Source organism: Stegodyphus dumicola, chromosome 5 (assembly GCF_044657685.1).
Source record: "Stegodyphus dumicola isolate Sdum_Otavi_A_Nest chromosome 5, ASM4465768v1".
Taxonomy (NCBI): domain Eukaryota; kingdom Metazoa; phylum Arthropoda; class Arachnida; order Araneae; family Eresidae; genus Stegodyphus; species Stegodyphus dumicola.
The window spans coordinates 98,812,620-98,827,644 of NC_140772.1; the positions used below are offsets into that span (position 1 = coordinate 98,812,620).

The 15,025-nt window shown below is 32.0% G+C and overlaps 1 protein-coding gene across 10 annotated transcripts in view; it reads left to right on the forward strand.

Annotated features, from left to right (window-relative positions):
- The window catches only part of LOC118199039 (putative ATP-dependent DNA helicase HFM1), a 511,790-nt gene that overhangs the window by 247,477 nt on the left and 249,288 nt on the right, over positions 1–15,025 (forward strand). For all 10 annotated transcript variants that reach the window (XM_085816885.1, XM_085816888.1, XM_085816889.1 and 7 more), the window contains one exon: positions 7,710–7,757. In XM_085816885.1, coding sequence (XP_085673011.1) covers positions 7,710–7,757 — 48 coding nt within the window. The remainder of the gene's footprint in view (positions 1–7,709; positions 7,758–15,025) is intronic.

A 15,025-nucleotide genomic window follows, 5' to 3' on the forward strand; every position in this document is an offset into this window, starting at 1 on the left:
GTTTGGGGTCTCCCCAAAATTTATCAATCATTAATTTTGGTAATTTCAGCGTACTACTCCCACTAGAACTGGAACTTGCATGCAAAATTCCATTACCACTAGACTGGTTTAAATCAGAACTTTGGGAATTTCTCGCTCGCGGTACTGCGGTAACCGCACCTAGAAACTGCCTAATTTGACTACAAGCAATTATACATTTGTCATTGTATTCTTCGCTTATACTACAATCTTCTTCAATTAAGTTAACATCAATTAACTCTTGTATTTCATCATCAAGCGTTCTCAAATTATTTTTCTTTTCGGTTAATAATTCAAACAATTCTCGTAATTCTTTAATCGAATTTTCCTCCCCTTCAATTTTTAATTTATCTTCAATCACATTAATTAACCTAGTAACAGACGATCTCAATGTGGAACGTTTACGTTTCAATCTATCTAACTTCTCTTCCATTTTATTTAATTTAAATACACCCACGACAGCAATAATAAATACAGTCAAAAGTCGTTAATTCGGACACCCATAATTCGGAATGATCTATAATCCGGACCTCAAAGCTAAAAACTTTCTGCGCATGCTCCGCGTTGACACATGCGCATAGGCGTTTACGCGTGCGCGTAAGACCTCTTACGACTGCGCATTCGCGTGTGCGCAAGCGCAGAATACGTTTTCACGTGCGCGTTTTATGTATAACGGATGGTGTAAGCTAAAATTATATAATTATCTATTTCAGTTAATGTTGATGATTGCGTTGTTCCGTAATTTTCGAATCGGATCCGGCTTATTATTTTTTGCAGACTGTAAGAGCAATACTAAAAAAAGTAAACTTGAACTTTCGATTATGTCAAATAGAATTTTTGATTCTGGAGCTCCCAAAAGATCGTACAAAACGAAAGTATGTTTCGATGTCCATCAAACAAAAAGTGGAATTGCTGCAAAAAATGGATAAAGACATGAAGAATGTGACAGAGAGGTTAGTGAAAACGAAAAAATTTCGATTGACAAGTTAGTCGGTATTCTCGGCACAGCAATTAACGGGACTTGAACAGCGGAACTTTGTAAGTGAACAAAAAATTATGTCTGTTTATAGAATTAAAGAAGAAAGTATTATCACATAAAACGAAACAACTTACATTGAAAGAAATGTTTAATAAAGTAAACAAATAAATATTAAGCTTCTTTTTTGTAAATTTTGATACCCTTTAGATCATAATTGTTCCTTATTTCATAAATTACGGTTTCATATTTTTAATTTTAGAATTTCTGCATGCCATCCTACGCGATTTAAACTGATGATCTATAATCCGGAAAAATCGATAATCCGGAATCGCCGAAGTCCCGACGAGTCCGGATTAACGACTTTTGACTGTACTTACTAATGTACTACAAATAATCACTAAATAATTAATTTAAGATTTCCCTGCCTTTATTTGGAATTCCATTGTCCCTCGAGTATGAAATATCCATTGAAATCGAAACACTTGGATCAAACACCTAAAATCTTCACAAAGCCTTAATTCCTTACGCCGATGCACCATCTAATAATTTTGTGCATCTCCAAATCAGATGATGGTGGTTCAGTGGGTTTACTAATTTGAACACTTTTATGTTTTTAACAATATTTTAATTACTACATACAGAGCGTATTCGTAGGCCGCCTCCTTCAACATGAACAAACTTTATTCTCTTACAACTAAGCGAGCAACAGCGCCCTCTAGCCTTTTTCTTCAAATTACACAATATCTGACTACCTTACATATTACACTGTTGAACATTTAAATTGCTACAACATGAAGGCAACATGTGAAATTTACATGAAACGTACTAAATGTTGTTATAAACAAATGGTAAGCATTCCAGCATATAATTAAGACACAATAACACGCCGAACAAATACTAATTCAGAAGATTTGCGGTTTTGCAGCTGAAGATGATGGTTCGGTAAAACCATCGAAACTAGTCCTGTGAAAATTTTGTAAATTAACGCTGATTTTTGTTGTTTGACTTCTGAATTAGTATTCCAGCATATGCCCCACAAAGTAGGGCCATCTATATAGTGTGTAAATGGGAAAGCTGCACAGTGAGTGTCTTTTTCGGAAATCACAACTGGTTATTGATTCTTTGTGTAAGGGTCATACTGTGCGTCTTGAAACAAGGAGAAACTCCTACCAACACATGTCAGAATTCGATTATGGTCTATCAGGATTGTGATTTATCATTCTTCATTACTGCTGCTTGTGTTGGTCAGGATTCCATGACTCTCAAGCAAATATGGAATTGATGAAGCTAGGAGGGCTATGCCGAATGCCATCCTATCTGTAATAACTAAAATTGTGAGCTTGATATATTCATGTGCTCTAAATAATTGCCAGTTCTCAAAGTTGTTATAGGAAGTAGAATCTCAATTTGGTGGACTTCTTATGTACAATAATGTTTGCTAGTGAGTCATGGGCAAGTTCTTCACAAATTTATCGAGCTTTTAGATGAAGTTCTATTTTGTATAGCAGAAAAAGAACAGGAGTTTTCCAGAACTCGTAGATCCTATTTGGCTGTGTGATCTAATGTTTTCAATGACTTTGTAGCACTATATAATGATGTAAATAAGGAATTACAAGGAAAAGAACAAACTGCATATAGATACTGTTTGAGATCATAAGATCCTTTATCACAGACTTGATGTATTCTGTAAAGATATTGAAATAAAGAAGTTTATATATTTCCCTTTGCTTAAAAGACACATAAATGGCATCAAGTTTTGCTGATAAATTATCTTATGAAGACCGAGAAATTATAAAAACAGGCAAATCGACAACCTTGTATTCGGTGTAGATTTCATGAATGTTGTCGATTTGCCTGTTTTATTTTCCACGTCGGCGCATTTCTTTTGCGTCTTGACTGAGAAAATATATTTAAGATCTATTTGGGTATTTTAGAAAAATCAAAGGAAATAGCATTGGCATGATTTTCTCAATTTCGGAATTCAGGGAAGACACTGCTGTTTATTTCAAAACCTCACTTTGCTAAAATGGATGAAGTTAATGTAACATTTTTTGAGTGGTTAGATATCGACAATTTGGAAATGGAATTGATAGAATTTTAGAAAAATTCTCCATGGGTAAACAAATTTGTCAAACTTGGTGAATCATTAAAAGAAGTGGAGAGTGCCGATTACAAATGTTGCACCCAAAAGTCAGAAAACTTAATCCTTGAACAATGGAATGATCTCCTTCAAAACTTTATGGCCATGAAAAAATATGTGATATCACAGCTTACAATGTTTGGATCCTCATTCGCTTGTGAGTTAGTATTTTCATCAATGAAGTCTATAAAACTGACTGTAAGAAACCAGTTTCGTTCAGATTTAAGTAGATTGTATGTGCTGAGACAACAAGTTATGACCCAAATATAAATTACATGTTTAATAAGATTCAGCAGCAGGGGATTAAATGGGATTAAATGCAAGTAGTTTTTTAATGTAATAATGTAGCATTTATTTATAATATGAAATGAATGTATTTTGAAAAATAAAAGGTATACTAAGTGAAACGTCTTAAAAGCACACTATTTTTTTAAGTGAAAAATTAAAGGCAATTAATAACATATTTTGAATTGTATTGATACATCTAATTTTTTCTAGTATAAAAAATTAAAAACATCTAACATTAATTGCCTTTATTTTTTCACATACACTTTAGGGCACTGTACATTATCTTAATATTAAACTGAAATATTTTTTAAATTTATTCAATTTACATTTGATGCAATAACTGGAGAGCAAATATAGTTACAAAATATATTTTCATTGTTTGAAATCAAAGCAGAGGTTTAAAGAGGTTATTTAAAAAGAAATATAACAAGTGGCACCTTGGACACCTGAAAATAGTAAATTGTAATTTAACTGGCACAATACTAAAAAAGGTTCGCCATCCCTGTCCTAAACAGTGACTATTTACTTCACTTACGATTGTTCTTGTATCTACCTTATAGTATAATATTCCATTCATAGTATTCACGTTTATCAAATATCTCTCTTGCTCGATGAATCTGCAATATAGCTGTTGATGTGAAAGAGACACTTATCAGGCTTACCGTGTGTACTATATTCATGTTGCATATAGATAAAACAACTTATGTCACTGATTTAGTTGTTTTAATTGCTTTTGTTACTTAATGACTACTTGCAAAGCTATCAAAAGTAGCTTCTTCTTTGAAGGCTATTACTAACCATCATATTAGGAGGCGAAATATTTAGTTTTTTGGATGAATTCTTCTCATCAAATAAAATACCATAGGAAAACTCTGCAGATATATGCCCTGATCATGGGAAGGTAATGAAATGATGGTTTACACTACTGAAGCTATTGCTAAAATTAAAGATAAGGCAAAAAAAATGTAGTAGCAATCGGCTGCATTCTTCACTGAGGCACACTATCGTAAAAAAAAAAAAATACCTTCTGAAGTTATGATAGTGTTGAATGACTAGAAGAATAATAAACTATTAAAACCGTGCTGCTTATAAGTGGACTCTTCAAACTAATATGTGAAGATCTGGGATGCCACAATGAGTCTCTCCTCTTGTATATTGAAGTAAGGTGGTTATCTCAAGGAAAAGTATTGACACATTTGATAGAAGTTCATGCAGAGGTAGCAGCATTTTCAATTGACTGTAACTCTCTACGGGCAGTGATTTTAAATGATGAAATCCGGATTTGAAAATTGGCATATTTAGAAAAATGGCTGAAATAAATCATATCATCGTAAAGAAAGAATGCAACAGTTTTTGATGCAAATATCAAAGAATCTTCTTATAAGGGAAACTTGAATATTACGTAGCATATTCGGAAACTAAGTACCGTTTCATTCTAGCGCCGTTGCAGCGCTGTGGTAGGTGTCCCGTGCATGTGCACTGGTCTTTCTTGTTCACTGACTTTCAATTGTTGCCATTTTGGTTGCTCTATGTTGTGTTTTCAGTTTGCTGTGCACATTCAAAATATTTAAGACAATTAGTTCTCCCGCTGACTGTGAGATTCGTGCCGTGATTAAATTTTTGAACGCGAGGAATGTTAAACCGGCCGAAATTTATCATCAAGTGACAGAAGTTTACGGTGAATACGCGATAAGTGGTGGAATGGTGAGAAAGTGCCTAAGTATGTTTAATGCAGGTCAAACAAATGTCCACGCCGAGGCTCGGAGTGGTCAGCCTTCTGTTGTCACCGATGATTTGATAAGGAAAGTTGATGAAGCAATTCATGAGAACAGACGCTTCACAATGACAACTTTTTCAGAGGCATTTCCACAAATTTCACGTACTGTTTTGTTCGAAATTGTGTCTGACCGCTTGAATTATCGCAAACTGTGTTCCCAATGGGTTCCAAAAATGCTCACTGATGTTCACAAAACAAAGCGACTTCGTAGTGCCCTGACATTTCTCACGCGGTACAGTGATGAGGAAGAAAACTTTTTAAACCAAATTGTGACAGGTGATGAAACTTGGGTGTATCATTTCACACCAGAATCGAAACAACAATCGATGGAGTGGAGACACACTCATTCTCCGAAAAAACAAAAGTTCAAAGTAACAATGTCATCACAAAAAATCATGTGCACTGTCTTCTGGGATAGGAAAGGTGTTTTTCTTACTGAATTTCTTCTCAGAGGTGAAACCATTAATGCGGCACGATATTTTGAGACTTTAACAAAACTAAGGCCATTCAAAACAAACGAAGAGGAATGCTCAGTAAAGGAATTTGTGTTGTTCCATGACAATGCTCGGCCCCATACTGCTGGTGTCAATCAATCGTTAATTCGACAGTTTTATTGGGAGCAGTCCGATCACCCGCCATACAGCCTGGACTTGGCACCATTTGACTATCACTTGTTCCTGCACATGAAGCGCGAGCTTGGTGGCAAGCGCTTTGGATCTGATGATGACACGAAAAATGCTGTGGAGTCGTGGTTATCGAAACTGGCGGGAAGTTTCTTTGACGATGGTATACAAAAACTGGTCAACCGCTATGACAAGTGTTTGATCATTGGCGGAAACTATGTTGAAAAATAGTTTAAGACATGTATTTTCATGTAAAAATAAAATTGGATTAAAAATTTTTTTTTTACTTTTTTTTTTCAAAACGGTACTTAGTTTCCGAATACGCCTCCTAGTTAAAGTGCGTCGAAATGGAATGTATCGATTACTTCCCTGTTACGGAAAGCTTCTTGAATGAAAATAACATAAGGATTCAAGAAAAAGAGAATATTATTCTAATGCATCAAAAAGCTTTGAAAGATTTATTTGAATATTATTGTCCTACAGTTCAAAAAGATGCTTAATGACTTTAAATGGGATCTGAATGTGTTCAGCATAAAAGCTTGAAAGCAGCAGTATACAAGGTATTTCAGATTTGACATATCACACCAAAAAATAAGATTCAAAACACAAAGTTTACTAAAGTTTTGGCTGAATTTACAAGATAAATTCAAAATCTTATCTAAGAAAGCAAAATCAATATTTTCATCATCTCCTCAGTCAAGATGTCTCAGTGAGGCAGGATTCTTCACCTACACAAATACTGAAACAAAATACATTTTCTTACTAATCCCTCTGATCTGAATCAGATCCATAAGCTCATTCCCCTTCATGGCTTCCAACAGGAAATTAGGTACAATGTACATAAGCCACTTAAATGCAGAATCAGACATTTGCCATTAGTTGAACCTAAAATAAAGAAATGGTGCCAAAAAGTGGATTCTGGAGTGGATAATTTATTCCATCGCCTTGCAAATGATGCTGGTGAGGGTGATACTTCTTGCATTCCACCCAAAGGACCACAACTGCTCAAAACGGCCGAACTTATTATTCCCTTTCATGCAACTGAAAATACAGGAAAGTACAAAAACTCAATAACTCACAGTATAACAGTGTTATACTTTAAAATCTTTCAGTTATAGTGTTATACTTTAATCACAGTGTTAACTATAGTGTTATACTTTAATCACAGTCTTTTACTTTAAAATAGGCACTTAGAGACCTTTTTGACTGTTCTCCGTTTGTGATGGAAACACACAAAACTATCACCACACAGTACTCATTTTTGCCATTTGGTTTGAAACTGTAGTTCAGATCAATTTTCATTTATGCACTGTTCAAGAAGCTTAACACGCTTAATGCAAATGGAGCTGGGAAAACAATTATGGACAAACAAACAACCATCATCTGCTGCTGTAGATACTATGAATGCAAGCCAAGCAAGAGAAAATGACATTGAAATGCCTATTCTAAAGTAATAGTTTTACCCTAAACAAAAATGTGTTGAAAAATTAAACAACTTTTAGCCAAACCATAACTGCATAGAAATAAAATGGAAATGATATCCTATAATATTACAAATTATATAAGTATCACAAGTTATATAATGTGAAGTTAAAATAAAAATATATATTTGAAATATATTTCATATGCAATTAGAAAATTTTTGAATCTGTAAATTATGTAATGTGTAATGATAACCATTAATTGTATAGAAATGCTGCCATAATGAATGCATAATTTTGCCAAGAATTTTATTTTTAATGTCTGTTCTCTTTTAACTTAGGGATATATTTTTTGTATTTATGTAAATTTAGCCTGATGCAATTCTTTTAAACATGTAGCAATATTTCCTGTTGTGTTTGATATAATTAGTTTTAAGAAAAAACTTTTTTATGAAAATTTCAGGAATAAACATGAAGTTACCAAAAGAAAAGATTGAAAGAAAACTGCAAGGTAAAATAAACAATTTATTTTTATTGAAAAATTGAAATACTATAAACTCTTGAAAATTTAGAATAAATAATTATTTCACATTTGTAAAATTATTATGAAATAAATCATATCTGCAGTCCCTGTATGCACTTCATAAAAAATATTAATAATATTAAGCATGTGAACACATTTTAATCAATTTAACATATAATTATCCTAAATTTTGAATGCAGATTTTATATGCATCTTTAAATAATTTGATAATTGAATACATGTTTTTTGTTGATTTAGCCCCCTACAAAATAAAATATTGTATATTTTATTGTACAAAAGTAATTCTTTCTTACTTTTATGGTGCATATAATTTAACCGCTTAACTGTTTCATTCCCCCCTAATGTAAATGATAAAATGTTATAATAATTAACATAATATTTTTAAACATTTAGAACAACTTTTTTATTGCAAATAAAATAATGTTTCTCTTGGAAATTTTCTTGCTACATAAGCACCTAATAGGGAAATTACATTTGCACTGAAAAATACAATTACTTTACAGTTATGCTCAATTAAAATTACTGCAATTAAATTTACTTTGCATTTTTTTTAAACCTAATTTATCTTAAAATCTCTTAAAACAAGGCAAGAGTCACAGTCTAGATAAAAATACAATTTTTATCTGGACTTATTTTCTAATTCTGCTGTTGTCGTTTTCCTTCAGTAAGCACACATAGTCCTACAGTTTTTTTTTTTTTTTTTAAACCTCTGCTGTGAAAGTCTCTTTTACAAATGCTTTTCGACTAGTCTTAATAGAGCTAGTAAATATTCAGAGAGAGACCTTTCCTTTACCTTCTACTGTTGCATGCCTTTCAGTCAGTCAAATCAAAATATCCAATGAAAAGAGTAAATTTGTATCTCTACCACCATGTTTTCTATACTAGTGTTGACGGCATCTAGAGCATTTTCACTTCTTCCAAATTCATTTACAGACATGTTAGATTCTGATTCTGAATTGCAAGAAATTAGCTGCATGCATTCTGAATCAGCTATTATTTTATGGTAAAAAATGGTTTTAATTACCTGTACTTCAATGAAGTTATCGGATCTATAGTAAAATACATGTGAAAAGCTAAGCACTGAAAGATATGGTACAAGCAATTTTACAAAGGTCATCAAGACATCTATGTACAGGAATGCATTATATGGTCATCCATCATCAGTGATGAACTAGCAGAAGATGTGGCAGCCCATTTCGGAAAACAATTACTTCACATTTATGGAGCTCAACAGTCATTTTCCACATGTATCCCATTCTTTGTTGCATGAAATTGTCACAAAACACTTCTTGTTCCGAAAGAAGTGTTCCAAGTGGGTGTGAAACAATCAAAACCCGAATACAAAAACTCTTGGAATGAGAATTGACTTTTCTTCAGTTATATGATGATAATGAAGACAAATTCCTTGACAGAATCATTACTGACAGTGAAACATGGGTTGCTCGCTTTGTTCCAGTAACCAAACAGAAATTAATGCACACAGTAAATCTCCATTCAGAACAAAATTCAAGCATATTCTGTCTGCACAAATGTTGATGTGCATGATATTCTGGTGCAGAAAGAGTATTCTGCTGACTGCCTACCTTACCAGAAGTGAAATGGTAAATGCTGACTGTTACTATCAATCACTGTAGAAATTATGGTTTGCCATCCAGACCAAGAAGTGTGGAATGCTCATTGCCGAAGTTGTGTGTATATTCATGATAGTGTTCGCTCACAGAGGACTCAATGTACAACACATCTGAAAGAGTTCCACTGGATGGTATTAGATTAACCTTCTAATAGCCTTGATTTAACTTTCAGCAGTTTCCACTTTTTCTTGCCAGAAATTCCTATGTGATCAGTATTTCCGAAGTTATAAAGTGATGCAGACATCTTAACACACTGTTCTGTCCACAAAACATCTGCAAGACTTTCAGTGGGAGGTGTCTGATTATCCATCCTATAGTTCTGATTTAACTTTTAGCAGTTTCTATCTTTTCTTGCAAGAAATTCTCATCCAGTCAGCATCTGCAAAGTGATAAAGAGATGAAGACACCTGTAACACACTGGTTTTGATCTCAGGTGGATGAATTGTATGACAGTGGAATACAAAAGTTGATCCTACAATATGACAAGTGTCTCACGTGTTTTCTGCCTTATTTATTGACCATAGGGAAACTTACATTCTGGATGCATCTCATATGTAAATTTAAATATTTGAGATGTTTGGTAATGATTCAGGGATGATGTTAGGCTCCTCTTTACATATCTGTACCCTAGAAGAGGAACTAAGGCACAAATAGTTAAAAGAGTACACAAAATTACTTAATATTATTAATATTTTAATGAAAAAATGTTGAAATATTTTGTTACACTATTTTTTTTTAAATTATTTTCACCATCAAGCATAAAATGTATAAAAATGGATATCATATTTAAAAAAAGTAATATTTTATGGAAAAGAAAAGTAAAATCATTAAAATATTGAAACATTTTGAAGTTGAAACCATGAATTAAATTAAATGTGTATTAATTAAGTGAAAACTAAATAGAGTAGAATATATTTTTTCCTTCAACCTCGCTCGAGAAAATTTGCCAATTTGTTTGGAAATATCAATGTTATTTAGCACTTCTTCTTGTAGATATAATAATGCCATACTGTTTACCATTCTCACATCGCACTTATTTTTTTAACATTTTAAAAGTAAAGATTTTTCTCTTGTTAAACTAAAACTGGTAAAATAATGTTTGCGTTTATGAAAGTTGACAATATTTCTCTGGGAGCTTGATATACTTATATGGTGAAAATGAACTTACATTCTTGTTATTTTTAAAATATAAAAACATTCAATTCATCATTAAAATATGTAATATCTATATTGTCAAATGTGTATATCTGTTGCTTTGTCAGATTCATTCTCTAGATAAGATCAAATTTGAATCTAAGAATATAATAATTTTTTTATATTACTTTTATATAATTTATTTACATCAGCAAGTCTAGTTATATTGTCACAAATAGCTTGATAAAGTTAAAAATTTCACAAAATATTTGTGAAAATTATTTGCTTTCATTAGTATATTTTATTTTAGGAAACTTTTTTTTTTTTTTTTTTTTTTTTTTTGTGTGTGTGTGTGTGTGTGTGTGTGTGGTGTGTCTAGCAAAACTTGTTTCTGCTTATCAAATATTAAAGATATTATATATTATGGAATTTACTTCCAGACTGAAAAACTTATGAAAATTTTCTGATGACTTTTTAGAGTATATCCTTTAAATATGGATTGCTTAAGTGATTTCCTGATAGTATTTATGCTCCGTAAAATACTTTCCAAATTACTGTCATAAATATTTTTAATACTTGCATATTATCTTAAACAAAGATGTAACTTCCATGTACACTGTGCAAAAAAGATGAAAAAAAAAAATGGGACAGTTCTATGTCTCCCATTCTACTGGGCTGGTTGACGAAATTCAAATTGTGTTTTTCATAACTCGAAAGCGTGACTTAAGATATACATTATATTTATATGTAGCATTGTTCAAACATAGGTATTTTGACACAAAATCGGACTTTTTCTGATATATAATTTTTTTACATATTTCGATTTTACTACTCAAATTATGCTTAGATATTAAATTTTGTAATTTTTGGTGAGAAATTAAAAAATTTATCTTGGTGCATTTTTTCAGTTTTCCTAAAAATAGTTCTCTTCGTGAATTTCTTATTTTATAGCAACTTATTTCCCTTTTCTTTTTTACATTGTACATGAGCGGAAAAAAGCTCACCGTTGATTTTAACAAAGTGCATAAACCGCATTTGGTACTATTACCACTTATAGCAAATATGCCAATTTTCAAAATGCGCCAATATGTAAATTCTCATATATCATAGGAAATTTTAAATAAAAAACTCTTAATTTTTTGCAGGTATGCTTAGAAATGCATATATTTTAAGATGATGGTAAACATTTTATAGTTTATAATTCAAAATTTCTTAGAAAAATTTATAAAAATTATTTTAAAATACAAATTTAAAAAATAAATAATAAAAAATTTCCGAATTATATTTGGATTAAGCCTAAATTTCAAATTCTGGAAGAAGGAATCAAGTAAGTTTAATAAAAAAAAAGATATATTAATAAATATATATCAAATTCAATTAAATTGAGGAGCTAAAAAACTTTAGCTAATTTTTTAAAGCTATTTGTGAGCTAATTTTTTAAAAAGTACTCGTGCGATTTTTACAAAACTTGGCAGTTTGGCATAAGTTGAATCATAGAATCGAAATATGGGGGAAAAAATTGGCATTCCATTTCAGAAAAAGTCTAATTTTGTGTTAAAACACCTATATTAGAATAATGCTGTATATAAATCTAATACATATCCTAAGTCGTGCTTTCAAGACATGAAAAATGCAAGTTGAATTTTGTCAATCAGTCTAGTAGAACGGGAGATAGAACTGTCCCCCTTTTTATTGTGTGCAGTGTACATACATTAAATATGGATTGATTGAGGGATTTTCTGGTAGTATTTATTTTCTATAAAATTTCCAAATTACTGTCATAAATGTTGTTTCATATTTGCTTATTATATTAAACAAAGATGGGAAGTCATCTTTCGTAATAAAGCTATAGTGAAAAAGTCAAATGATGTCTTTTCCACTATAATTTTATTCCTTCCAAACCTGAAAAGATCCCTTTTTTATACTGTTAGGGCTTTTTTATAGTATCCTTGTAAACTTTCCTATGTTAGGAGGTGCTGGTGGAAAAAAGAGCAACGTACTTCTACAGGTAAACTAACTATATTTAAAGAGTGAGTACCCAAAGAATGTAATAATAGACTGCACTTGCTGTTCCAAATGTGATGCTGTATGATTTTTTATCAGTATGAAGCCTAGGAATTTTTATGTTACCATTTAAAATACATATTTAAAACAAATGTGAGTTGATCCATATTCGAAATACCAAGTGTAGAGTCAACTTCAGGCTGTAACAATTTACATAATTAATTTCTTGTCATTAGCGATGTCTGTGATTCCACTGCAACTATTATATGGTTAATCAGAAACATTTCCTGCTCCTCGGTTATAATATGTATTAAATGTGATTTCAGAGAACTATCATATTAACTTAAATATATCAAGCATATTAAATAATTTGGTTTCTGTTTAAATTTTAACCTTTAAACCTTGAATCCTAGTTCTAATTGATTTGATAATCTGTAGTCAATATTATTCTTTCTAGCTTTTCTCTCCAATAATTGTCTTTATGTTCATTCTGTTGCAATAATCAATATTGACTCTGTTTAAAACTGAGGATCATTTTTTGTAAAATACAAATGGATGACGTGTTCTTTCAAAAGTTCATGATCAAATGAAATTACACAATATGTATAGATATTCACTCTGTTTGAAATCATAAGCATATATATAGATTTGCAATCTAATCCTGATAGAAAAAAAAAAAAAAAAAAAGGTTAGCAGTATACACACTTACTCATTTCAGAAAATACCTGCCAATTTATGTCATCTTTAATATCATTTCTTTTCAGACAGTAAAAAAGTAAACATATGTAAGAGCTCTGTTGCATGTTTAAAAATCATTCTTACACAGATCCATATTTCGAGCATTTTTTTGTTTATTTATCAATTCTGAATTCTACAAATGTGTGAACTTTGCTAAAATAGAAATCAACAGGTAAATCGTTTTAAGTAAATATTAAGTAAGTATTTCTCCTCTCTTTCTAGTTAAAAAGACTATACTTACTTGTTACATCTAAACCAGTTTGTCTTATATTGTTTAAATATAAATAAATAAATAAACAGTTTACAAACCGGTATTTTCCAAATGGTGTATTGTGTCAAACTACCTATATTTAGTGATTTTACTGCTTGGCCAGTGGTGAGCTGTACTTTTTAAGAACATAGTAATAAATATCTTATTACCATAATTATGATTTATTAAGACTATGTTATTAAAGCCATGTTATTTTTCTCTTATCAATTGGGAAAATTTTATTTGTTGTAAAGTCATGAAACATTTTGCCCTACAGTGAACTCCCACATATTGTAAAAAGTTTAATATTCAAATAGTGTGCAAAAGTACAATACTCTTCAGACAATGATCTACTAAAACTAACCTGTAGTCCATAAATCATTCTGTATGATTCTTTCATTTCATCCTCTTAAAGCAGCTTCTTTTTATTTTTTTCTGAAAACAAGCTAAAAAATTTTGTTCTCATCCAAACTTTCGAAAATATATACAGTCGAATCCAATTAATTGGACCACTGGATAATCGGACCAGCCGCTTTTTCGGACCAAATCTGGAAGAACCGAAACAAATCCTATGTACATAAGCGTAATATTATTTGCTTATTTGGGCAAAAAAACGTGAGAGCGAATAAGAAACAGAAGCCACAAGTCGGCCGCATACAGGGGATGTACAGGTGGTCTGCGACATATGGGAGGATCTGTAGTTGTGGCTTCCCAGGAAAATGCTTTATCAAAGGTCAGGAATTCCTTAAAGTGCATGACAAAAGCAAAACCGGAGGGAGGTGAACATGCACCATTTTCTTGATCTGCACCTCCAAGTTTCGAGGAAATGAACAATAGAGTGTCCGGCTCCACCTGAAAGGATTTCTCGCATGTCAATCATGATTAAAGATTACACGAGAAAGCTATCATTTCAGCACCTTTTCGGGATGATTTTAGTGCCAAAGCTTTGAATGGCGAGCATTTTATCTCCCTTTTGACCTGAACATCTTGACCCCGAAACACCAAGGATTCTTCAGACCACTTTAGTCTGTGAACTGCATGCGTGTCTTTTCTCCCCTGCCAAAATGCCGTTGACGTTAACTGAAAAAATTGGTTTGCTAGATAAGATCAAGCAACAACCACGAAACACTAGTTAGTGTGGGTTGGTGGAAATTACCGGATTCGCAAAGACTACAATTTCACGCTTGATAAAACAAGAGAATGAGCTGCAAGAAGAATGGGCAAAATGTGAAGGACTTGGAGGAACTTCCAAAAAACGGAATTGTGAAGGCAAGGATCCAGACGTCAATGAGGCCCTTAATGAATGGTTTGCCATTGTTACTGGACGAGCTGTGTGAGTAAGCGCTCCAATGTTAAAATGCAAAGCAGAAGAACTCACTAAAAAGCTGGGCCATGATGACTTTAAAGCTACGAATGGTTGGTTGTCTCGATGGAAATCTAGACACGACATAAATTTCAAGAAAGCAACAACACAGGAT